The sequence below is a fragment of the Oncorhynchus gorbuscha genome, linkage group LG13 (genome assembly GCF_021184085.1).
Source record: "Oncorhynchus gorbuscha isolate QuinsamMale2020 ecotype Even-year linkage group LG13, OgorEven_v1.0, whole genome shotgun sequence".
Classification (NCBI taxonomy): domain Eukaryota; kingdom Metazoa; phylum Chordata; class Actinopteri; order Salmoniformes; family Salmonidae; genus Oncorhynchus; species Oncorhynchus gorbuscha.
Window position 1 is genome coordinate 52,679,419 of NC_060185.1, and position 25,143 is coordinate 52,704,561.

General features: G+C 40.0%; 1 protein-coding gene and 2 long non-coding RNA genes across 6 annotated transcripts in view; 1 reads left to right on the forward strand and 2 right to left on the reverse strand.

Annotated features, from left to right (window-relative positions):
• Positions 1–20,090, reverse strand: clrn1 (clarin 1). Of its 4 annotated transcripts, none has more exons than XM_046294968.1 (4): positions 19,201–20,090; positions 18,094–18,139; positions 3,283–3,366; positions 1–1,728 (listed from the first exon to the last, which is right to left on the reverse strand). In XM_046294968.1, the coding sequence occupies exons 1-4, from the start codon at positions 19,354–19,356 to the stop codon at positions 1,463–1,465; spliced, it is 552 nt and encodes a 183-aa protein (XP_046150924.1). In that variant the 5' UTR covers positions 19,357–20,090; the 3' UTR covers positions 1–1,462. The 4 variants fall into 4 exon arrangements, with proteins under 4 accessions (XP_046150924.1, XP_046150921.1, XP_046150923.1 ...); XM_046294965.1 differs by having other exon boundaries at positions 2–1,728; positions 3,283–3,462; XM_046294967.1 differs by lacking the exon at positions 19,201–20,090 and having other exon boundaries at positions 2–1,728; positions 18,094–18,670.
• On the reverse strand, positions 9,521–13,676 carry LOC123993136. The gene is made up of 5 exons (XR_006831373.1): positions 12,965–13,676; positions 12,431–12,481; positions 12,135–12,270; positions 11,624–11,651; positions 9,521–11,262 (listed from the first exon to the last, which is right to left on the reverse strand). It is a non-coding gene; the product is annotated as an uncharacterized LOC123993136 (long non-coding RNA).
• The window catches only part of LOC123993137, a 20,800-nt gene continuing 13,615 nt past the window's right edge, over positions 17,959–25,143 (forward strand). Inside the window, exon 1 of the long non-coding RNA XR_006831374.1 lies at positions 17,959–18,347. This is a non-coding gene — a long non-coding RNA (uncharacterized LOC123993137). The remainder of the gene's footprint in view (positions 18,348–25,143) is intronic.

Genomic DNA, 25,143 nt, shown 5'->3' on the forward strand with positions numbered 1-25,143 from the left:
GTTGAATGAAGCATTTGAAGGTTTTCTGTCAGAAGGCCAATGTAACCTGGCAGTTTTTATGGGAACCTGTTGCATATTCATGACCACGTAACCACAGCCCCCATAGAAGACAACTTTGAATGGTGTTTGAATTTTGTTTGGACACTATTGCACTGTTTGGCACTGATGGGAGTGGCTTCTCTTTGAATGTGTTCATGTATGTCAATGATGTTTAATGCGCTTCAATGCAACATGTTCGTGCTGTATTGTATTACACACAGAAAACAACCCTTTGCTTTCACTGTAGATGTTGTCGTACAAATTTACTGTCCTATTTGTTAAATTCCCTTTTCAGTTTTAACTTAAGATTTGGTCTGTCTACTGATGTACTTTATAGTGTATGTAGATATTGCCACATTGTGGAATTAAGGGAAAGAAATAAGACATTTGTCATTTTCTGAAACTCAACTGATTTTGAATAATCTGGAACCTCATAGTTCTGATAAAATGTACTTACAAATTTGATTTGTTTTTGAATATTCAGTGCCTTAGAAAGATGCTAAATAGTGAAATACAATGACTTGATCAATCAATCAAAAATAGCTATACTTCAAGGAACATTTACACAGATACTGTAGATGGACATGTATACAATTGTTCTTCCTACGACAGAGAATACATATACCTCGGACTTACACCAATAACAGCATATAAATCTACAACAAATCTAAGTAGCTCTACACATTTCATAAAATAAATGTTGTATTAGGAATGATCATCATTAAAATCATAAAAATTGGCACATCACATGATTCTGAATACATCATCTGATCAAACAATGAAGCAACATCTTAATCTGAGTAAGTAAAAACCAATATTCAGGGCTAAAGGGCTAAAGAAACTGCTCGGTTTACTTTATACAGCTGTGGTCTTTCAATACATTTCGGGGGCAAAATTGAAAGGCTACGATATCGTCAATCCATAATACACATGGTACCTATTCTGGTCAATCAATCGTGACACACTGTTGAACGGTCCACCTTCATTGATAAAGCTTTGGACTGCCAAGGGAAGGACTGCCAATGCACGTAAAAACATGATGGAGTGGAACCAATCAAGTCTCTGCTTTTCAACAGCTGAGTGAAATCCTGGCCTTTAATTGGCCCACCACCTAACGAAATACTACCAATTAACAACGGAAAGAAAAACAAGACCCAACTCACTCAAAGTTTCAAAACAGCTTCCCTTACAGAGATCCAGGGACACGTCTCCAGTTGTCGTCTGAAGGACTGACAGCTTGTCACTGGATTTCGGAAAAGAAGCGGTTCAGGAGGGTCACATTTGCTTGGACCTTTCAACAGCACATGGGCACATAAAAGCTATGGCCCCAAGTCTCCCATTGAGACACGCTAATAGCTGAGGCTCAGTGTCACTATAGTGGGGGGGCCCGGCAAGCGGCCACACAAACAAACAAAAGCCCTGGTCAGTACATGAGATCTGATGCCCCGGTGTTCACGTCCGACTCTTTGGCCTCCTGGAAGGGGAACTGGATCCCGGCCACACGGATCAGCAGGATGTTAAGGCCATGGACGAGGAAGGTGAGGAAGATGAGCCAGAAGGAGTGGTCAAATTGCTCTGTGAGCGTCTTGTACACAAACGTGCTCTCGTTGAAGTTGGCGATGTGGTCGGACAGCCGGTGGAGCTTCACCTCGGAGGCAAACAGAATCATCACCAGGCAGCTGCAGAGGCCTGTTCAGACAGATGGGCAGACCCACAGACAGACAGACAGACAGGCAATATTACACTATTACAGTTGACAACACTGGGAGTTCAAATAAGAAGTCAAAGGCAGCCTAATGATCCTGTTCCTATAAGGCAGAATACTACTTCCTGCCCACGCCACATTAAAAGGAAATATGTGAACGCTACAGTAGTTGCAATCCCAAACAGGTTACCAAAACAATTCAGCTTTGGTCATTCACTGCTGCGAGAGATTAATTATCATGTGACATGTTTTACATCATCGTAAATATAGGTTCACTGATCAGATGAATACAAACTTGCATTCTAGTGTATAAAAATGTTTGTTTAGTTTTGCCCCTGAAACCTGGTAAGCGGTTTCGATTTAATAGGCCCTCTAAAGGTAGGGTCTCAGTTATAGATAACTGAGAAATAACTCCTTTAACTCTGTTGCTGTGTTTCTTAATTGGTGCCATTATTTGGATGGGAGGTCAAGTAGCCCACTGTCCTGATTAAATAAATGGTAGGTTACCGGATACTGGTTTTAAAGCTGAAAAAGGCAAAAGGAAAGTGACGTACAGCCAACCACTCATGGCTTGGCTGTTGTGTTTGAACGTCTCTGATATGCATTTCTAACTAATGTTGAAGTGTTGAAGGACACTTTTGTTGGACCCAATCATGTTCTCTATAGCAGTGGTTCTCAATTTGTTTTGGTTACTTTACAACAAAGTACATTTTGTTCTGTCCAGAGTACCCCTTTCATGTGCATTTTACCAGTAAGCGTATGGTCTCATGAGTCTTCTCAAGTACCTTCTGTGGATAGGCCAAGTACCCCCAAGGGGTACGGCTGTCCCGTGTAGCTCATTTGGTAGAGCATGGCTCTAGCAATGCCAGGATTGTGGGTTTCATTCCCACGGGGGACCAGTATGAAAATGTTTTCACTCAATACTATAAGTGGTTCTGGATAAGTGTCTGCTAAATGACTAAAATGTCAAAATGTACGAGAACCACTGCTCTATTGCCCCATTCATACCTGGGGCTTAACATGCATCCTGATCTTGCCCACATTCTGATTGGGCCCACATTTTCAGAAATGAGTCTACACACTGTATCCACATCGTGACCAGAATTCCTGATCCCTTCCTGTATGCAAATTATTTGACAGCTTTTCTTAGAAAATAATATTTATTTATTTGTTTTAAGACACAATGGTGCCACCTGTCAATGATTTGAGGGCGGGAGAATTATTATTTAAATGATTTCAATGTCCAGATCCGGCTACACATATCCGTGCCTGACTACATCCGGAGGTGGTCAGGAAGATCTGATCACAATAAGATCACAATGCATCTTTTAATTGTCTACACCTGTCTGCAAATGTGGGCACAATCATAATGTGGACAAGATCGGAACATAAGGAGACATGTTAGAACCAATAAACGTGGTTCCTGTGTAGCATACTGCGAGCTATTTATATCTGAAGATGGAATGCACGTGTGTAAGAGAGCTGTTTGCCTACCTGTGATGTGAGTTATGAAATTATGACTTTTTTTTTGTGCTTACAGCAGACAAAGTTCCAGAGGTAGAGTCCCAGGGGTCCGTGCAGGGTCTCGTAGGGACTACCAAAGGCATTGTACATAAAGAAGCCTGTGGCCACAGAGGAGAAGAAGATGAGCACTACGCAGAAGAAGATCACAGTGACGTGAAGACTGGCTGGGATGACGTCCACCAAGTTCGGAAAAACTACAAGGAGAGGGACAATATAGAGAGGTGTGGGAATGTTCTACAATTATAAAATAGTATCCCCCCCCCCCACAACTTTCACGTGATGAAACACATGCATGCGTCTCTGTATTCTATTAGTTTAACGTGCAAGGCAAATGGAACAAACAGTCAGAGAACAAATCGTTTTTTTGTTCATCTAAAAAGGCCTCACCATGATTAGCAAGCCTGCCGGTCAAGCGAAAAGATCATGTGTGTGTGCCAAATCTCATTAGTGAAAAATTGCTGACGATTCACTCCATTGTGCTTGTGTAAGATGTGTTACTGCATGTACTGCTATTTAGTGCTACTTGCTGAGTTACAAGAGATGCCCTCTTATGAATAACCAATTAACCTAGTTGAAGGCAGTTGGGTTTCCCCTGTAAGGCTAGCCTTCATCATTTTGATAACAGGTTTCTCTTCACTCCATTTACATTTCTCTTTCTTTGTTTGATTTGAGTTTGTTGTTAACACTAAATAACAACGTTCTTCTGACATTCCAAAACGTGTCAACTTCATATTCATCATATGTGAAAACGGCGGATTTCTATGAAGACCAGATTTCTGTATGTCATAACTTAAGCTTTACCAGTAGTTTAGACATCACTTTTACATCATCTGTTGTAACCTTTATTGGGATTTTAACCAACTATGAGTTGGCATAGGTTAGTAAAATGATGTCAAAAATGTTTACTGATAATGCACCATTTTCAAATGCATTGGTGTTGGGGTAGTGCTGTAGATGAATATGAAGTTTTAAAAATATTCCTTTGAGGTATTTCTCCCCCCCTGCGAAGGTAGGCTATGTGCACATTTACACGTGGCCATGTCTCCGTGACCCACATTTGTGTATAGGCTTACTGTATGTGTAGCCTAGTCTAGTATCAGACGTGAATGTTCAATGCATTTTTACAGCAGCGTTATGCATCTCCGCAGCCTGTAAAACCATTATCATAAAACAGGTTGTTTGAATCCAGGATTCTGATTGGTAGATAGCAAGGAGTTATAGCACCACAATCATGTATTCTCCGGGTAATGCCTGTTAACAGTTCCATTAGATAGTCCCATGCCACTAGGCTAACATTTGTGACCATTTTTCTCCTACTTGTCTCTAGTGGGTTAACAAGCTTCTCAGATGTTAAAGAAGCATAACTTTCCCATGTTTCACCCAACTGTAGTGTATGATATAGCATTTTGATGGCGGTACTTTTATAAATGTTTGGTTTGCAACAGTTGGTGTTTGTCTGAACCTTGCCATCTGCCTCTCCCACCTGTGGAACAATGTTTCAGTTTTTTTGCGATTTACACTGTGCCATGCATATAAATGTGAAGAGACTGACAGCTTCTCTGAGCCAGGTGAATTCATTTATCAGGATCATTATAAATGGATATATCTAAAGAAATGTCAATAGAAATAAAGGTTAAAACAAACGAAAGTGCTCATAGTTTGCTGTCACTTCAGTTGCTTGATGTGATTGTGCATTGTGTGCTAGCTTTAGTTGGTTAGCTAGCAAAGGAGATGTAGCTAGCCTGCAAAGCTACATGCCAATAGGTCATGATATAGAAAATGTCACAGTAAAGTGCAGAGCGTTCGATTAGCCTGCTGCTGTGGGGAAAAGAGACCCCCCCAGTTCCGCTAAAACCATTGACGACTGCGTTCCATTTAAAGGATTGTTAAACTGTTAAAGAAAAACTGCACCCAAAAACAATCTTTTAGTATTTGTTTCATGAGTCCATTGTTGACATAAGCAAAAAAAATTGGGACTGTCAGCAATCAAGTTTACCACGGCCGTGATATATTGGCCATATACCGCAAACCCCAGAGGTGCCTTATTGCTAAGATACTGAACAAAAATTAACACAACATGCATCAATTTCAAAACTTTTATTGAGTTACAGTTCACATAAGGAAATCAGTCAATTGCAAAAAATGAATTAGGCCCTAATCTACGGATTTTACGATTGGGAATACTGATGCATCTATTGGTCACAAATACCTTTTAAAAAAGTTTGGGGCGTGGATCAGAAAAACAGTTAGTATCTGGTGTGACCACCATTTACCTCATGCAGCGCGGCACATCTCATTCACATAGAGTTGATCAGGCTGTTGATTGTGCACTGTGGAATGTTGTCCCATTCTTCTTCAATGGCTGTGCAAAGTTGCTGGATATTGGCGGGAACATGCTGTCGTACACGTCGATCTAGAGCATCCCAAACAGGATCAATGGGTGACTTGTCTGATGAGCATGCAGGTCATAGAAGAACAGACATTTTCAGCTTCCAGGAATTGTGTACAGATCCTTGAGACATGGGGCTGTGCATTATCATGCTGAAACATGAGGTGATGGCGGCGGATGAATGGCACGACAATGGGCCTCAAGATCTCGTCATGGTATCTCTGTGCATTCAAACTGCCATCGATTAATTGTAAATGTTTTCATTGTCCGTAGTTTATGCCTTCCCATACCATAATCCCAAAACCACGGGGCACTCTGTTCATAACGTTGACATCAGCAAACCGCTCACCCACATGACGTCATACACAGTCTGTGGTTGTGAGGCCGGTAGGACGTGCTGTCAAACTCTTTGAAATGACATTGGAGGTGGCTTACGGTAGAGAAATGAACATTCAATTCTCTGTCAACAGTTCTGCTGGACATTCCTGCAAAATTTCTGGGATCTTTTATTTCAGCTCATGAAAGATGGGACCAACACTTTACATGTTGCGTTTATATTTGAGTTCAGTGTATAAACTGGTTACCAAGGTAATTAGAGCAATACAAATACATGTTTTGTCTTACCCGTGGTATACAGTCTGATATACCACGGCTGTCAGCCAATCAGCATTCATGGCTCGTACCACACAGTTTATAATGAGTCTTCTGGGGCAACAAGTAATGACAGAAGAGTATCTAATTATAGACAAGTTGACAAACAAATAGCCTACCAAAATGTCAGAAATAAACAGAAACATATCGAAACTAGGCTTTAAAACAATCCTGAACCCCCAGTCAAAACTCTGTTCCGCCATCTCTGCCTCGGGCCCAGAGTTGCATTTTAAATTAAGACATATATTAACATTGCTTCTCGCGTAATGTGTTCATCATTATGTGACTTAACAGTTTATTGCAACTTATGCAATGCGGTTGCAATACGTGTGATTAAAATTGGTGCTGCGACTTTAGCTAAGGTTCATAGATTTGATGTTAATATTACCAGAAATTGTATAGAATATTTTTTTCAATTTATTTTCAGATTCAGGAAGTACAAGGCAGGACAGCAGACACCAGATACTGCACAGCCAAGTGTGGCAGCATTTGCACAGAAAATTCGTCATCCAAATTCTTGTGCTCTTTCTTCAGAGTTACCACTCACAGTAAAACCCAAATAGAAATGAGCTGGAGTCCCTTCCTCCTAGATTGCAGGCGGTACACTGGGCGGCATAGCGCAGAGAAAATAGCTAGCTATAGCTTTGATGAAATCACAGATGAATATCACATCACAAATAAAGTATCCTATTATCACAGATAACACATGAAATATGAAATGTGCATTCAAAGTAAAGCTGCCACAGCAGGAGGAGCACAGTAAAGACGGGAACCTGGACGATGAACACCTATGGGAGGTTGTATCATGGGATGAGGTGAACATCAACCTCCGGAGATCCAGACGGCGACTCTCCCGTTTTGCTCACTTCCTACTGCTAGTGATACATGATGGGATGAAAGAAGTCAAGGTCATTTCATTAGCCATTACCAAGACATCAAGGTTCATTCAGTACACTGCTACATAGTAGAACTCCATTTAAAGACAGGTTTGAGGCTGTGTTTGGCATGGGGAAATTTGTTCCAGCAGCAAATGCTACTCGCTTTAATAGCACATTCAAACAAGTGCAGGCCCTCGTAGCTCTTGACCACAAGGCCCTCAAAGAAATGTGCAGCGTAAACTTGAGAATGTGGTTTTGAACACGTGTGAATAGAACCAGCTGAAAGAGTTGAGTGGAGTCCTTGCACCGTTCTCAAAGTTAGCGGAACTTAAAGAGAAGTCTATCACCATCAATCAGTATGGTGGTTCCAACTGTCTTGGATATGAACACTCACCTGCTCCAGATTAATCAAATCAATCAAATTGTATTGGTCACCTACACATATTTAGCAGATGTTATTGCAGGTGTAGCGAAACGCTTGTGTTCCTAGTTCCAACAGTGCAGTAATATCTAACAATTCACAACAATACACACAAATCTAAAAGCTAAATAATGGAATTAAATATTAGTACGAGCAATGTCGGATTGGCATTGACTAAAATACAGTCAAATAGAATACAGTATATAAACTCAGCAAAATATGAAATGTCCTCTCACTGTCAACTGCATTTATTTTCAGCAAACTTAGCATGTGTATATATTTGTATGAACATAAGACTCAACAACTGAGGCATAAACTGAACAAGTCCTACAGACATGTGACTAAAAGAAATGGAATAATGTGTCCGTGAATAACGGGGGGGGGTGGAGGGGGGGTCAAAATCAAAAGTAACAGTCCGTATCTGGTGTGGCCACCAGCTGCATTAAGTACTGCAGTGCATCTCCTCCTCATGGACTGCACCAGATTTGCCAGTTCTTGCTGTGAGATGTTACCCCACTCTTCGACCAAGGCACCTGACAGTTCCCGGACATTTCTGGGGGGGAATGTCCCTAGCCCTCACCCTCTGATCCAACAGGTCCCAGACGTGCTCAATGGGATTGAGATCCGGGCTCTTCGCTGGCCATGGAAGAACACTGAGATTCCTGTCTTGCAGGAAATCACTCACAGAACGGGCAGTATAGATGGTAACATTGTCATGCTGGAGGGTCATGTCAGGATGAGCCTGCAGGAAGGGTACCACATGAGGGAGGAGGATGTCTTCCCTGTAATGCACAACGTTGAGATTGCCTGCAATGACAACAAGCTCAGTCCGATGATGCTGTGACACACCGCCGCAGACCATGACGGACCCTCCACCTCCAAATCAATCCTGCTCGAAGAGTACAGGCCTCGGTGTAACGCTCATTCCTTTGACGATAAACGCAAATCCGACCATCACCCCTTGTGAGACAAAACCGCGACTCATCAGTGAAGAGCACTTTTTGCCAGTCCTGTCTGGTCCAGCGACAATGAGTTTGTGCCCATAGGCAATGTTGTTGCCAGTGATGTCTAGTGAGGACCTGCCTTACAACAGGCCTACAAGCCCTCAGTCCAGTCTCTCTTAGCCTATTGCGGACAGTCTGAGCACTGATGGAGGGATTGTGCGTTCCTGGTGTAACTTGGGCAGTTGTTGTTGCCATCCTGTACCTGTTCCGCAGGTGTGATGTTCGGATGTACCGATCCTGTGCAGGTGTTGTTACACGTGGTCTGCCACTGCAAGGACGATCAGCTGTCTGTCCTGTCTCCTGTCCTGAATAGAACTACAGCTCTCACTCTGCTTCCACTCGCTCTGGAAGATACTTATTTGAAGATAGGTTAGCCAGCCGTCTCGATGGTTCTCAGTGGTGATGAGAGTAGTAGTATATGTTGTTTTGAAGAACAGTAGAATGGTCCCACTTAAATGTGCTTTTCTAGATACTTTTCTTAGGACAGCTAATCAGCCGTACCAGTGATTGTCCGGGAGGTGATTTTATTCTCTACCTCGTGCTGAGATTTCAAAGTTCAAACCACTTTGGATGTGAGCCGCAGCTAAAATGTCTCTCTGGTCTGATATGTACATTTTTAACCCCTGATTTTATACAGTTATTCAATAGGGTCGGTTTTGTGAGACTGACTTCACTCAAGGGGGCGGTGACTACTCACTTGTTATTTCTCTTATAGTTTCTAAGATCACATCCTTCTTTTAACAAAAACACGAATCATTTTTCATACACAACATGGAGAATGGAGACTTCGTACCTGTAGTGTATATAGACTTTTCAAGTTACAGTATTCCCTTTAACATTTTTAATGCATCACAAAATAACAACCGAAAGGACATCAATTTCTTTAGATCGTCTGAACATTCCCCACATTCTGTTAGAAATATTGTTCCAGTATTCACTTTAGAACATGTTAGAGTTTCAGCGGGAAAACCTACGTGAACAAAGGCACATTCCTGTGTGAATTTTGAGAGGGAAATAGCTGAAAGTTCCAATCCATGATTTACAACAGTCAACTCCCCATCAGCTCCCCTCTCTGTGGGGGAGAGGGGGTCTGGCCAAAGTCAAATGATATTTAATAAAACAAAAGTTATTGTGAACTCTACAATGTTACCACTCCGAGAAAGAGAACGATAAAAATAGACCTACTTAATACATGCATACATTAACCTAAATTAATGCAACCAAATTTACTACTGGTGACATACTGTATGTAATGGGGAATTGATACAAAAATAAAACATCTAAGGACAAACTATTAACACAATAAAACTATGAATGTGCAAGAATTTGGCGGGAGGCAGCCCAGTGCATTCTGGAGGACTGAGCACATTCTGGAGAGACACCAATATCTTCACCACACACCCCTCCCCTTCTTCTCACAACATTTCAAATTGTACTCAAGACACATTATCTTCACACGTATTTGAAATGCATTGCTTTTTCACTAACAGCCGCAAATTGCGGGCTTCCCAACTAGTCCACGCTTGGGATTTGAAACAATCCACAGCTTTGAAAGAAACTAAATGGTCCTCGGTCTTGCTTGTCTTGAATTACTTTACTCATTTTTGTATAGACAGGAGTAATTATAACATTTTGACAAATGTATTTCCGTTTACTTTAGGCTGCAGTGACTACTGAATTTTGTCCTATGCTTCGGTTACTACCCAGTGTGCAAACTCTGGCTGAAAATGTATTTTTTTTTGACATCTTATTCTGGTCGCAAACTGGTTTAAAAGGGAAGCTTTTTTTAAACATATTTTTACTGGACCAGAATATGACATTTTTCTGACCACCATTATACCAATTGGTCATAACTGTGACCTCTATCTGACCAGCTGGTCATGATTCTGACCACTATATGATGTAGCCTACTGGTCATTGTTAAGACTTCATCATAACATGGTACTAGTTAAAGAATTTTGTAGGCTGTGATCGTAATTTAAGAATTTGATCTTAACTGACTTGCCTAATTAAATTTAAAAATAATAATGGACTACCTGACTAGAGTTTATTACCTACACTCTTAGAATAAAGGGTCCCAAAAGGGGTCTTCGGCGGTCCCCATCGGAAAGGCCTTTTTGGTTTAACGTATAACCATTTTGGTTTCCATGTAGAATCTTCCGTGGAACAGGTCCTACATAGAACCCAAAAGACTTCTACCTGAAACAAAAACAGTTCTACTTGAAACCAAAAAGGGCTCTTCAAATGGTTCTCCTATGGAAACTGCCCGAATAACCCTTTTAGGTTCCAGATAGCGCCCTTCGAAAAAAGAAGGGTGGTAAAACGTATCGCAGAGGATAAAGTTGGATATTGAAAACATTGCTCGTTACATTTCTGATTGTTTCCATAGTCACCATTTAAAGTTCATCTGTAACATATTCTTACATTTAAAATAGATAAACGACATACATCTGCATACAGAAATCGTTTCATAATTCAACCACAGACATTACATGCAAAAAAAGACTGGGACAGACTATACAAAGGCCCATTGTTTTATTTGATTAATAATTCATTGGTGTGATGGGGTAGATCCTCATCAAGTACCTCTGAGCACAGAAAGAGATCTGGAGCGTGGTGACCCTCTTGAAGAGTCGTTTGATGGGTCAGATCTGCAGTGAAGAGAATCAGCGTATTACCAATTTGAGATTTTAAGAGCAAACTAGAAAATCATTAATTGAAGAATATTTGTGGACTCAGCTAGCTAAAATTATTTCCATGGTACTAGTTGAATCATTGTGGCAGTAAAAAAGAGAAACTAAATGCAACAAATTAAGTAAAAGAGGCAATCTTGTTCAAAAGTTGTGTCTGTCTTATCACTCCTGTAACAAACATTGTTAGAAATGGGTGTAATCCGCAAATCGCTTCCTCTTCTCTGCAACTGCACACGTGTGTGAGTTTGAGTGAGTGACAGGGAGAATGAGCAAGAGAGAATGAGCAAGAGAGAAATGGGAGAAACTGTACATGACTCACCAACTTTTTCAGGACAAGGGTTTCGCACCTGAAATAAAAAAGGCCAGTTAAAAATAGGATTTTTTTTTTGCTTTTCCAACTTATATTAGAAGCGGTGCTATTTCAATTGGATCTAATTACACTACACTCTTAGACATTTTTTCCCCAAAAGGGTTCTTCGGCTGTCCCCATGTAGAAGCCTCTGTGGAAAGGGTTCTACATGGAACCCAAAATACTTTTACCTGGAACCAAAGGATTCTATCTGGAAACAGAAATGGTTTTCATATGGGGACAGACGATTAACCTTTTTAGGTTTTAGGTAAGATCAGGCAATAATGGGCAGCTGAATAGCATGTCTCTTGGGGAATCCAGTCTCAGTGAGACCTGATGCAATGAAAAAAAGATAACGACCATCAGCATAGCTAGTACAAAACTAGCTCTTACAAAGCTGGTTAGTAGGAATCAATACACACGGAATGTTAAGAGTATCAAACCGAAAAATAAAATAAAAATACTTTTGCACACAACTTACTGTCATGGATTTATGGAAGAGTGGTTCTGCTCTCTTCCTTCCCTGGCAATGTGGCAGAATAAGTCACTGGTAACTGAGTGTGTGGCCAAGCACCCATGTAGAGGCCATGCATCAGGTCATTGACATGTTTCAGGAACTGTACATAGAGATGAATCATGGTTTACACAAAGTTAGACTTAGTCAATGTACTTGCTAGTCAATGTACTTGTCTATGTTGCCCCTCAGCCATCTGGCAGTTAGGCAGACAGAGATAGCCTGTGTTTTGCTGTCTATTTACATTTCTTACTCAGCATTACATTTCTATACTCATTCCCTTTGTTCCTTCCTCCATCCAAGCTAGAAGATTCCTGCAAAAAATGAGAATCAAGAATTGAAAAAGGCAGAATTGAAAAAGGCAGTTGAGAGTTGTAAATTTTAGAATGAGTGTTGAGGAGGAGCAGGGATAGGCTAAATGTATTGTAATTGTCCAATAGAAAATACAAGGGACTCTGATGAATCAAGAAAATCTTCACATTCATATTGGGGGTACACGCTTCAGGAATTAGGATAGTTTACTGTCTCACACACATGCATGCACACAATGTTTCCCATATGTACCAATCTTTTCTGTAAATTATTGTGATTTTAATCATCGTCAAATCTCACACAGAACACCGAACACGCACACATAACTAGAAGGACAATGTTGACATGACAATGTTTTCAGGTTATTGTGATCATCATCTCACACACAGAACACACACATTTGCTATCATTAACTAAACCAATATCAAAATGTTGACTAGCTAGATTAGAACCAACACCTACAAAAGGTAAACATTTTAACTTACCATGTCCATGGAGGATTAGCCAGAGAGCTAATGTTAAATAGCTAGCAAATGTTTCCTTGAAATTCTTCTCCCCAACAAACTGCCGCTTCACTTACGAAAGTAAAACAAGAATGCAGGAGAACAGGGACTACCATTTAGCAGTCAAATGTAAAAAATTGTGTAAATTGTGTAAAGAAACTGTCTATGTTTTCCAGCTGTGTCTGTTCCAACTGCCATATGGAATTTTGACCAATGAGCTGGAGCAGGCTGCCTGCATGCAGATTGATTGCTGCTCATGAAGCACAGATTCCAATCAAAGTTTTAGCTGGAAAGGATATGCCTACCTCCTAAATTTAATCCCAGCCCCCGTCCCTGCAGGAGGCCGTCATTGTAAATAGGAATTTGTTCTTAATTAACTGACTTGCCTAGTTAAATAAAAGGTTCAATTATAAAAAATGTAGCCAATGAAATTAAATACAATTACCAGACAAATTATGTTAATTGATTGAAAGCTTTAAGGAAAAATATAACAGTCATTTTCAGGGTGCAATTCAGGTGCAATAATTCAACTAATTATTGATGGAAATAAATGCAATAAAAATAGGGGTTGTAAATCCTGATGGATTGTAAACTCAGCAAAAAAAGAAATGGCCCCTTTTCAGGACCCTGTCATTCAAAGATAATTCATTAAAATCCAAATAGCTTCACAGATCTTCATTGTAAAGGGTTTAAACACTGTTTCCCATGCTTGTTCAATGAACCATAAACAATTAATGAACATGCACCTGTGGAACGGTCGTTAAGACACTAACAGACGGCAGGCAATTAAGATCACAGTTACAAAAACTTAGGACACTAAAGAGGCCTATCTACTGACTCTGAAATACACCAAAAGAAAGATGCCCAGGGTCCCTGCTCATCTGCGTGAACGTGCCTTAGGCATTCTGCACGGAGGCATGTGGACTGCAGATGTGGCCAGGGAAATAAATTGTAATGTCCGTATTGCGAGACGCCTAAGACAGCGCTACAGGGAGACAGAACAGACAGCTGATCGTCCTCGCAGTGGCAGACCACGTGTAGACACACCTGCACAGGATCGGTACATCTGAACATCACACCTGCGGTACAGGTACAGGATGGTTACAACAACTGCCCGAGATACACCAGGAACGCACAATCCCTCCATCAGTGCTCAGACTATCTGCAATAGGCTGAGAGAGAATGGACTGAGGGCTCGTAGGCCCGTTGTAATGCAGATCCTCCCCAGACGTCACCGGCAACAACGTCGCCTATGGGCACAAACCCACCGTTGCTGGACCAGACAGGACTGGCAAAAAGTGGTCTTCGCCGGCGAGTCGTTGTTTGGTCTCACCACGGATGGTGAGTTTATCGTCGAAGGAATGAGCATTCCCCCGAGGCCTGTACTCTGGAGCGGGATCAATTTGGAGGTGGAGGGTCTGTCATGGTCTGGGGCGGTGTGTCACAGCATCATCGGACTGAGCTTGCGTTACAGAGAAGACATCCTCCTCCCTCATGTGGTACCCTTCCTGCAGGCTTACCCTGACATGACCCTCCAGCATGACAATGTCACCAGCCATACTGCTCGTTCTGTGTGTGATTTCCTGCAAGACAGGAATGTCAGTGTTCTGTCATGGCCAGCGAAGAGCCCGGATCTCAATCCCATTGAGCACGTCTGGGACCTGTTGGATCGGAGGGTTAGGGCTAGGGCCATTCTCCTCAGAAATGTCCGGGGACCTGCAGGTGCCTTGGTGGAAGAGTGGGGTAACATCTCACAGCAAGAACTGGCAAATCTGGTGCAGTCCATGAGGAGGAGATGCACTGCAGTACTTAATGCAGCTGGTGGCCACAACAGACACTGACTGTTACTTTTGATTTTGACCCCCTCATTGTTCAGGGACACATTATTCCATTTATGTTAGTTACATGTCTGTGGAACTTGTTCAGTTTATGTCTCAGTTGTTGAATCTTGTTATGATTATACAAATATTTACACATGTTAAGTTTGCTGAAAAAAAATGCAGTTGACAAGGAGACTACTTTTTTGCTGAGTTTAGTAGGATAGTGGTGGTTGCATCACTGCCTGGTATGTCAACTGTTCAGCCTCTGACTGCAAGGCACTACAGAGGGTAGTGCGTACAGCCCAATAAATCACTGGGGCCAAGCTTCCTGCCATGCAGGACCTCTATACCAGGCGGTGTCAGGGGAAGGCTCTAAAAATTGGCAAAGGCTCCAGCCACCCTAGTTATAGACTTATCTCTGCTACCACACGGCAAACGGTACCGGAGTGCCAAGCCTAGGTCCAAAAGGCTTCTTAACAGCTTGTACCCCCAAACCATAAGACTCCTGAACAACTAATCAAATGGCTACCAGGACTATTTGCAATGACCCCCCCCCCCCCTTTCTCTTTTAAGCTGCTGCTACTCTGTTTATTAACCATGCATTGTCACTTTAATAACTCTACCTACATGTACATACTACCCCAATTACCTCAACTAACTGGTGCCCCCACACATTGACCCCCTGCATATAGTCTCGCTATTGTTATTTTACTGCTGCTCTTTAATTGTTACTTTTATTTTTTACTTAGCAGGTATTTTTCTTAAAACTGCAATGTTAAGGTCTGTAAGGTCTACACCTGTTATATTCGCCACATGTGACAAATACAACTTGATTTGAAATAAAAGACTATGGTGGAAAATTGCAAGATTATGTTATAATGCTGTTATTGCATCCACTGGTTCTTGTATGCACCATAATAAGGGCTTGTTAATCATCTGTGTGTGTTCTACTGAGGATGGGCCTCTGGGAGATAACACTGACAGGAGATTTATGGTCTCTTTTGGGTGATAAAACCTAAAGAGACCGCATTCCAGAGCATGAGTTAATGTTTCTGTTCTATATGGTACCAGGTCGAGATGACCCCAGGGCCAGACCCTGGTCTGTACAATGAAAGATAACTGTTGACACAGCAGATACTGTCTGCTGTGAATTATAAGTATCTTTCATACAAATCTTAACCTTGTGACCTATTCTATATATCTGTTGTTGGTCATGTAGGTTGAAAGGGGTGTATCTTGGCTATAAAAAGACCTTTGTACTTTTGTCTTGGGCTCTCAACGAATCAACTGAGCGTGAATCATCGACCAGCCAATCGATTCACTTTATGTGTGTTGTATTGACTTGCTCCCTTATTAATAAGTGATTAAAGATTTAGTTTAAGTATAACTCTGACTTGTGTGATAGGTTTGTCTCTCCTCAATTGATAAAGAAATTAACCACCATAAGACATAGGTTGCCTACATGTTATTTGTTAAATTCTGAAAACAAATGTAGTTAGTCGTAATAGAACGTCAAAACAGCATTCAGTGGAACAGAAGAAAATGTGCAGCACAATAAAACAGTGCAATTAGTTAACAAACAAACAATTACCATTAGAAGCCATACAGCAAGCCACCGGATAATCTTAATTTAAAAGACATAATGTAATTGTACTGCAGTTTCACAACAGTGCATTTTTGTAAGGATATCCTGTATTATTGTGCATGTTAATCTTACATGCTGGTAGCGTAGAACAATTGTTATGGAAGTGAAAGTGCACTTTTCAATTCAGTGGACTGAAACTATAAAAAACACTGTATGTGAAAGCAAACACATTTATAGTGTTGGGAACTGACTTTTATACTTGAAAATATGAAATATCCTTATTCATGTCACCGAAAGGGTGTTTTGGTGTGCACGCATTCGACACAACACAATGCCACATATGTCTCAGGTTTTATTTTACATGCTGGTAGCCTAGAACAAATGTTATGGAAGTGAATGTGCACTTTTCAATTGGGTGGACTGCAACTACGAAAAATATAGCCTGTAGTAAAAGCAAAAGCATTTATAACATCGGAGATTCTCTAAATTAGGGACCATCTCTGATAACTATAGGATTCATAAATTGGAGCTTTTAATGACCTAGAAAATTTGATGACTTGGAGGTGAAATATATCACATTTCTCTGTTTTAACAAAAATAAGGTATTTCATTACATGACGAATTAAAATTTCAAATGGCCCTATTTTTGAAAATGTCAATCGGACCGGATAAACTGAAGTAGGCTCAGCAGAGAACCTTTAGCTGGAGGCCAGAGTAATATGATTCTGCCAGACTCTGGAAGAGCTCGGCCCGCATGAAGCCCCCTGAGCCCCAGTCCCCTAGTACTCAAATGGAATGGGTCTGAGTCAAGTGTGTTGACTGCACAGGAGGCTATTGAGAGTAGAAGGGCTCATTATAATGGCCAGAACAGAGCAAATGGAATGGCATCAAACACCTGGAATCCATGTACTTGATACAATTCCACTAATTCTGCTCCAATCATTAACACAAACCCATTTCCCCCACTAACCTCCTGTGGTTGACTGGGTACAGTATGCCACGAGACCCTAACCCCTTTGGTGAGTTCTGCCAGCTGTTGTTTGCCAAATGTGCTAAACTGAATCATGAAAACCCTGCTGAAAAAGAACATTACTCAAATTGATAGAATTGTAATGGTTCTAGCGTCTTATATACAATGGGTACATGGCCCACAAAGACTATGCACATGTTTATTTAGATCGGTTTCTATTAAATGAGTAGGATTTAGATATGTTTTTTTGGTTGAACTCCACATCAGTTATCAACCAAAATAAGACGTATTTTGCTTGATGTCAAAAAGACATATAGAAAAATTATTAATCTGGTCATATAATGTCCAGACCGGGTTTCAACCAGTAAAATAGGTCTTTATCACGTCGTATGCCCAATGGGTAATTACATTATGTGTATTGTATTGTTAGCCTGCAAATACTTTATTATAAAATGCTACTTTTTTTTTTTTTTGTGCCAATGCTACCAAGATAATTTATGCTGAACATTCCATTTAATTTAGTCAAATGGATCCTTACGTCACAGGGATAGGACTTAAAACAGGGTGTAGGCTATCTATAGTAATTTGAATTATTAATGTAGTGGGTGACTGCTCGTCTCATTGTTTACTTTTCATTATAGATGCGCAAATGAGAATACCTTTTCAGCCAAGCAGTATCTTTAAATACACCGGTTTTCACAAACTTTTCATGCAATTCACAGGGTCTTCTACTCACATGAAAATCTGAAGGGTCTTCCGCCAAGTCCACATTGCTTCACTCTCTGTCCGTGAAAAAGACCATAGTTAACCCTACCGACAAATTTATCCAGCTCTTGTCCTGTGGCATTTACAAGTTGCGCACCGGTTGTACACAACACAGTCCCCTGGACCCAAAACTGCGTCCCCATCGCGGCGGCAATAATGAGGACGCAACCGAAACTCAACACTCCGGCAACAGAGAATATAATTTTCTTTTGACAACTTGGCATGGTGAGTGTGTAGTGTGGAAAAAATAATTAGTCTGACCAGTCCATGGTGTTCAATTCATCTCCAGTTGGTAGCCAACTCCCAAATAATCCAAAACCAAATGGCTAATTATCTGTGTTAGGATATTATGACAAGTGTCATTGAAATAGCTAAATGTATATACCGTAGTGATGCTGTTCTAAAATGGCCGTTGCATATTCAATTACATTGATCGTCTTCCCCCCTTGCTCATTATCTCCAAGTAACCAAGGTTTTACATTTGGGAGAGTGCTTCTCGCTATCGTCGAGAAGTTTCTAGCACAATGACTTCTCAAAACCCGCCCACAATGCCTGAATTTGCCCACACATTTCTTTTTCGCAGCAAAATGAGTTTCCACATTTTTCCATAACTTCAGAGGGAATGAAGGATTTATATCGACTTAATCTGTAGATGTATAGCCCTGTTTGTACATGATTCGTCTTACTGGGGGAGGTCGGGTAATGTAAATATGTCCACGAGCACAAAACACCACATCTGTAATTTTAATCCCGTCTGATTCTGCTATGTCAGTAATTGTTACATGTTTACAACAATTCAACCCAGAGGCGCAACCTTGGTTTTAGAAGTTGCGGGGACATAATAAATACACACGCACACGCACACGCACACGCACATATATATACATATGGCCTTGGGAAAGTATTCAGTCGATATTTATTAAGTCTATATATATTATTTTTCCTCCACATTTTTTAACGTGACAGCTTTATTCTAAAATGTATTAAATAAATAAAACTCCTCAGTCTACACACAATACCCCATAATGACAAAGCGATGACAGGTATAGACTTTTTTATAAATATATACAAAAAATACCTTATTTACATATTCAGCCTCTTTGCTTTGAAACTCAATTGAGCGCCGGTGCATGCTGTTTCCATTGATCATCCTTGGAGCTGTTTCTACTACTTGATTGAAGTCCACCTGTGGTAAATTCAATTGCACACTGCCAAGAGTGTGCAAAGCTGTCATCAAGGCAAAGGGTGGCTACTTTGAAGAATCTCAAATATAAAATATTGATTTATCACTTTTTGGGTTACATGATTCAAAGTTTGTTGTCTTCTCTATTCTACAATATAGTAAAACATAAAGAAAAACACTGGAATGAGTATGTGTGTCCAGACTTTTGATTGCTACTGTATATTTTATCCAGTCAGATAAACACTAGCTGGTGCTTTGCTTCAGGACAGAGGCGTTAGCCAGGAGTAGCCTCTGGGTTGCAGCTAGCTAGCTGCGATCTGGTGTAAAGACCCAGAGTTTGCGCCAGGAATCCAGTGATGTGGTGGAGAAAAGCAGTCCGATATGCTCTGGGTTGATATCGCTCTGTGTAGACTGGTAGTTATTGACCGAGCTAAAGCTGGCTGGTGTCCGAGCTAAAGGTGAAGACCGCTAGCCGTGGCTAACAGTGACTAGTAGCTAGTTAGCTGGCTAGTTGCTGATGGAGGTTCCAGTTATAGCGTATACAAATAGCAGATCCGTACCACATTGGGTGAGGCGGGTTGCAGGAAAGTATAGTTAGATCGTAGGTGGAAAGTGAGAGAAAATATATACGAAAAAAAAACGACTATTTACATGGGACACAGTGGTCCTTCTGTAGCTCAGTTGGTAGAGCATGGTGCTTGTAACGCCAGGGTAGTGGGTTCGATTCCAGGGTCCACCCATACGTAGAATGTATGCACACATGACTGTAAGTCGCTTTGGATAAAAGCGTCTGCTAAATGGCATATATTATTATTATTATACAAGACAAACACACGTCTGATTGCTACGCCATCTTGGATTAGTCAGTAGACTTGATTCACGATGATGACTGCTAGCTAAGATTGTGAAAGTAAGGTGTTGACATGATCAGTCCAATCAACGCTACTGTACAAATAACGTGATTTGACATAATTTCTGTGACCAATGACCTTGAGCCTTCTTGGAAGGGTACTTGTAATATAACTCTGGTAGGACCCAAATGGCAGACATTTTGGATGTCTACCCTTTAAAAAAATATATATATATTTATTTTATTTTTATTAACAACAAATCAATACATAAAGCACATACATAGATTACAAACAATGGACAATCGAGCTAGGGGGTACAATATCACATTACAATTACACAAGGACCTTAAGGGACATGCCTATACTTACAATTCCAACAGCTTTTTTGTTAGAGCATTTAACTGTCTTAAAATACAGTTCAGTTTATTTTTGTAGGGTACGAAAATGTGGTTTTCTGTTTGTAAATTTACATTTGTGTATATGAAATTTGGCCAAAAGAAAAATGAAATTAATTACATGAAAATGTTTCAGCTTATTTCTATTGTATGTAAAGAATCCAAACAGTACATCTCTCCACCATAGTGTAAAATCTTCATAAATGTGTTCAATTATAAACCTACTGATGTCTTGCCACAGTTTTCTTACATGCATACAATGCCAAAAAAGATGCAACACTGTTTCTGGGTGGTCATTACAAAAGGAGCAATTTGAGTTGATGTTTTCCTTAAACTTCTTCATATAGTGGTTGGCAGGATAATATTTATGAATAATTTTAAAGGAAACTTCCTTAATTTTGTTAACAATTAGGTATGTGTGTGGCAACATCCAAACTTTTTTCCAACAGATATTATCAATAAATCCTGCTGAAACGCTGTTGTTGAATGGACCAAAAGAGAAACAAATATTTCCTACTGATGAGTCAACAGGGTCAATAGAAGGTAGGCTCTGAGGGTCAGGTCTTGACACGTTCCTGAATAACATAGCAACACCTGAGGGAATGGCATCTACAACAATTGCAAAATCTTTAGGTGTTACAGGGACCTTGTAAAGTGATAAGAATTATTTATAACTGAGTAAAAGACCCTCTGCATTTACCAGTTGGCTCACCAATAGGATATTATTTCGGAACCAATATTCTAAAAACAGAGGTATTTTTTACAATATATCCCGATTATTCCATATATAATATCTGTGTGGAGAAAAATTGTGTTTATAAATTAAGGATCATGACAAGAAAACCTGCCGATGAAAAGCAGAAAGTTTCACTGGAACTTTGTCAATATTATAATTGCAAAACAACATGAAGTTTAAGGCCACCAAAAGTAGAGAAGACATGATGAGGAATACAATTCCAGATTGAAGTGGGTCTTCTTAGGAATTGTTTTATCCAATTGATCTTAAAAGTATTATTTAAAGTAGTAAGGTCCAGAAAATTCAGTCCACCATTCTCATAAGTGTTCATTACAACGGTTTTCCTAATGTAATGGGTACGGTTTCTCCAAAGAAAGTTGAAAAGCATCTGGTCTATCTCCTTGCTTATTTTACTGTCAAGATATAAAGATAGAGCACCATATGTTAGTCTAGAGATACCTTCAGCCTTGGTTATTAGGACTCTACCTTTTAAAGATAAGTCCCTCTGTAGCCATTGATTTAGTTTCTTCTGTTTTTTTTAATAAGAGGGTTAATATTTAGTAAGCCTCTAGACTTCTGATCCTTTGTAATGCTTATGCCTAAATATGTAAGTTCTTATTTTACTGGAATACCATAATATGAAGGTGTCACACAATCTTTGACAGCTATGAGTTCACATTTATTAATGTTAAGATATAGACCAGACGCTTTGGAAAAGGATTGTATCACATTGATCGATATGGGAATTTGGTTAGCGTCTTTCAGAAAAAGTGTAGTATCATCAGCCAGCTGGCTTATAATGATTTCTTTACCAGCTATGGAAATACCTTGTACGGGACTATTATTTAAAGAATTTGCAAGAAGTTGGGTGATTAATAAAAACAGGTACGGAGAGATAGGACAACCTTGCCTAATTCCTCTCTTTAACTCAAATCTAGGTGAGGTGCCATATTTCAATCTGTTACCATTTGCATAGAGAGTCTTAATAGCCTTACAGAACAAATCCCCAAAGCCAAGTCTCTCAAGGGAGTGGAAGAGAAACTGATGCTCTACTGTGTCAAATGCTTTATAAAAATCTAAAAATAATATGAAGCTATCCTCAGTTATTAGGTCTGAGTAGTCAAGTATGTCGAATACTAGTCTGACATTGTTAGAAATATGTCTGTTCCTCATGATCCCAGACTGTTTCATCAATGATTGCATCCAGGACTTCTTTAATTATTTTTGCAAGTAGTAAGTAGTTAATATATTATAGTCATTATTAAGAAGACAAATTGGACGCCAGTTATCGATGAGCAGCATTTCTTTTTTTAGGCGTAGGTATCCCTGACTCATTGTAGAAGGGAGAACATTGTTTTTAATACTCTCTAAAAAGACTTCAAATAGGAAGGGAGCTACTTGTTCAGAAAATAATTTGTAAAATTCTGGTGTAATTCCATCAACACCTGGTGATTTATTGTTCTTTAGATGTTTGATAGACTCTATAATCTCTTCAACTTTGATGGGTTCATCACACTGTTTAGATTCTATATCACTGATAGAGTGAACATTATTCAGTGAGTTAAAAAACATATCTGTGGATACCTGACAGTACGTAGAGCTATACAATTTTTTTGTAAAAATTGCTACAGTATTTAGCGATTCATTTTTGGTCATCTGTAATAACACCATCAATGTTTAACTTATGGATAGTGTTATTTTTAGAGTGAAATTTCTCAAGTCTAAAGAAATAGGATGAATTCTGTTCTCCCTCCTCAATCCATTTTTTCCTAGATCTAATAAAGGCTCTTTCTGATTTTAATTTGTATATATCATCCAGTTTATTTTGTAACTCAATTAGTTCCATCTTCTCCTCCCCCAAGAGGTCGACTGGGGACCTCTGAGAAAGGGAAGTTATCTTAATGATCACCTTTTCCTCCTCAACTCTTCTGGTCTAAGCAAGATCACTACCATATTTTCTAGGGTATTTGGACACCTCAAATTTAAAGAGCTCCCAGTTCTTGCAAAAATCTTCACAAGCCCTTTCCCAAAAGTGTGAGAGCAGATCTTTAACCTCAAATTTAAAACCTCTCTCTCCATATATCAGTAAGATCAAACTTTTCCATAAAAAGTATTAAACCCAAATTCTGATTGGTTGGCCTACCCGGGGGCCATCTACAGTATCAGTTGAATTATCTATTGTAATGTTAAAGTCCTCTCCTATCAATAATAACAAATTGGGAAATTTAGATAACCAATGAAGTATATGTTTCTCTATAGATTCAAGCAACTCATCATTCTCATGTTTGGTGTTGTACCCGTAGAAGTTTACAGTAATGAGCGTAACTGATCACAAGACTAATAAAGTGACCAAAGGGGTCACATTCCGAGTGTAGAATATTACCACCAAAGGTATTTTTCATTGTAGTGACACCAGCGGAGCATTCAGATTCAAAGCCAAATATCGTTGCCCCACTGTGACCTCCAGAAGTTGGCATCATCAAAATTGAGTGAGATCAAAAATCTGTTCGAAATTGTTTAGCAAAATAAACAAGGCCTTGCGCTTCCCATTGTTTCGTAACCCCCTAGCATTAAGAGATAATATAGACAAAGACAAAACAACAAAGATTATATAAAAGTATAAACTGTAGTAGGATGAGTCAAAGATGTAGGAGCAGTGAATGTAAATGATAAGGAACCGAGATCTGCACCATTTAAGTCAATTTAAAGTGAAAATAGCTTATTCCATAACCTTTGAGCTAGACGTTATCTGGCTTTGAAATTCAACTCAACTGGAAATTATGTTCAAGACCAAACCATGGGTTCTTGTAGTAAGAGAGACTAAAAACCCTCTAGTGTAATCAGGAACTATTCTGAGAAATAAAACAACAAATAATAATTTAAATAAAAGGGTTTAAATAAAAGGGTACCTACTATTTTAAGTACATATGAAAACTGATCATAAAATAATTGAATAACAAAATGTTTTACATATAAACGTTCCTAAGACCTTTTTTGGAAATAAGTATTAATAACTAAATAGAACAATAACCGTGTAAAGTCAGAGCAGACCTGTATGCCCATTAAAACAGTATCTTAGTTACTGTATACATAAAAATAAATACAGCTTTCAATCTTATAGCGTTTCAATCGGTAACGTCTCTTGCTCTGAGACCTTGAAGTAGTAGTTCCCCTTGCTCTGCAAGGGCCACGGCTTTTGTGGAGCGATGGGTAACGATGCTTCGTGGGAGACTGTTGTTGATGTGTGCAGAGGGTCCCTGGTTCACGCTCGGGTATGGGCGAGGGGACGGTCTAAAGTTATACTGTTACACTTGTTAGGTAAACAGCATAAGGAAAATGAGAATACCATGGCTGAAACCATCAACCTGTTCCTTCTGGTGAGATTTTTGTGAGGAATATGGATTTCTGAACCGTTGATGAAACCTCATCCTCTGATGAAGTAAGCAGCCTTCCCCTCATTTTGTGCTAAGTAAGGGATGTCTACCCTAGGCGATTGCACAATGTCCCCATGAGTGATACAATACTGAGCCAATCATGGTGCAATGCTCCTATTTTCTGGTGGCCCGCCCCACCACCACAGAAAGCCCTGAGCTAGGCTGAAACACCTGCATTTTGGAGCTGCCTTACTCAAGAAAACAAAAAAGAGACCGTGGACCGCCCTTCTGACCCCACTCATCAATACTGGATTATCCCACTCCCTTCTGGCCCCACTCATCAATACTAGATTATCCCACTCCCTTCTGGCCCCACTCATCAATACTGGATTATCCCACTCCCTTCTGACCCCACTCATCAATACTGGATTATCCCACTCCCTCCTGACCCCACTCATCAATACTGGATTATCCCACTCCCT

Excerpts from the sequence above, each read along its gene's own strand:
- clrn1 (XM_046294964.1), bottom strand. The coding sequence starts at position 18,346 with ATGCCAAGTTGTCAAAAGAAAATTATATTCTCTGTTGCCGGAGTGTTG. Across the intron at positions 3,463-18,093 it reads AAGACCCTTCAGATTTTCAT|TTTTTCCGAACTTGGTGGAC; the intron begins GTGAGTAGAAGA and ends CTCTCCTTGTAG. Across the intron at positions 1,729-3,282 it reads CCTCTGGAACTTTGTCTGCT|GCCTCTGCAGCTGCCTGGTG; the intron begins GTAAGCACAAAA and ends CTGTCTGAACAG.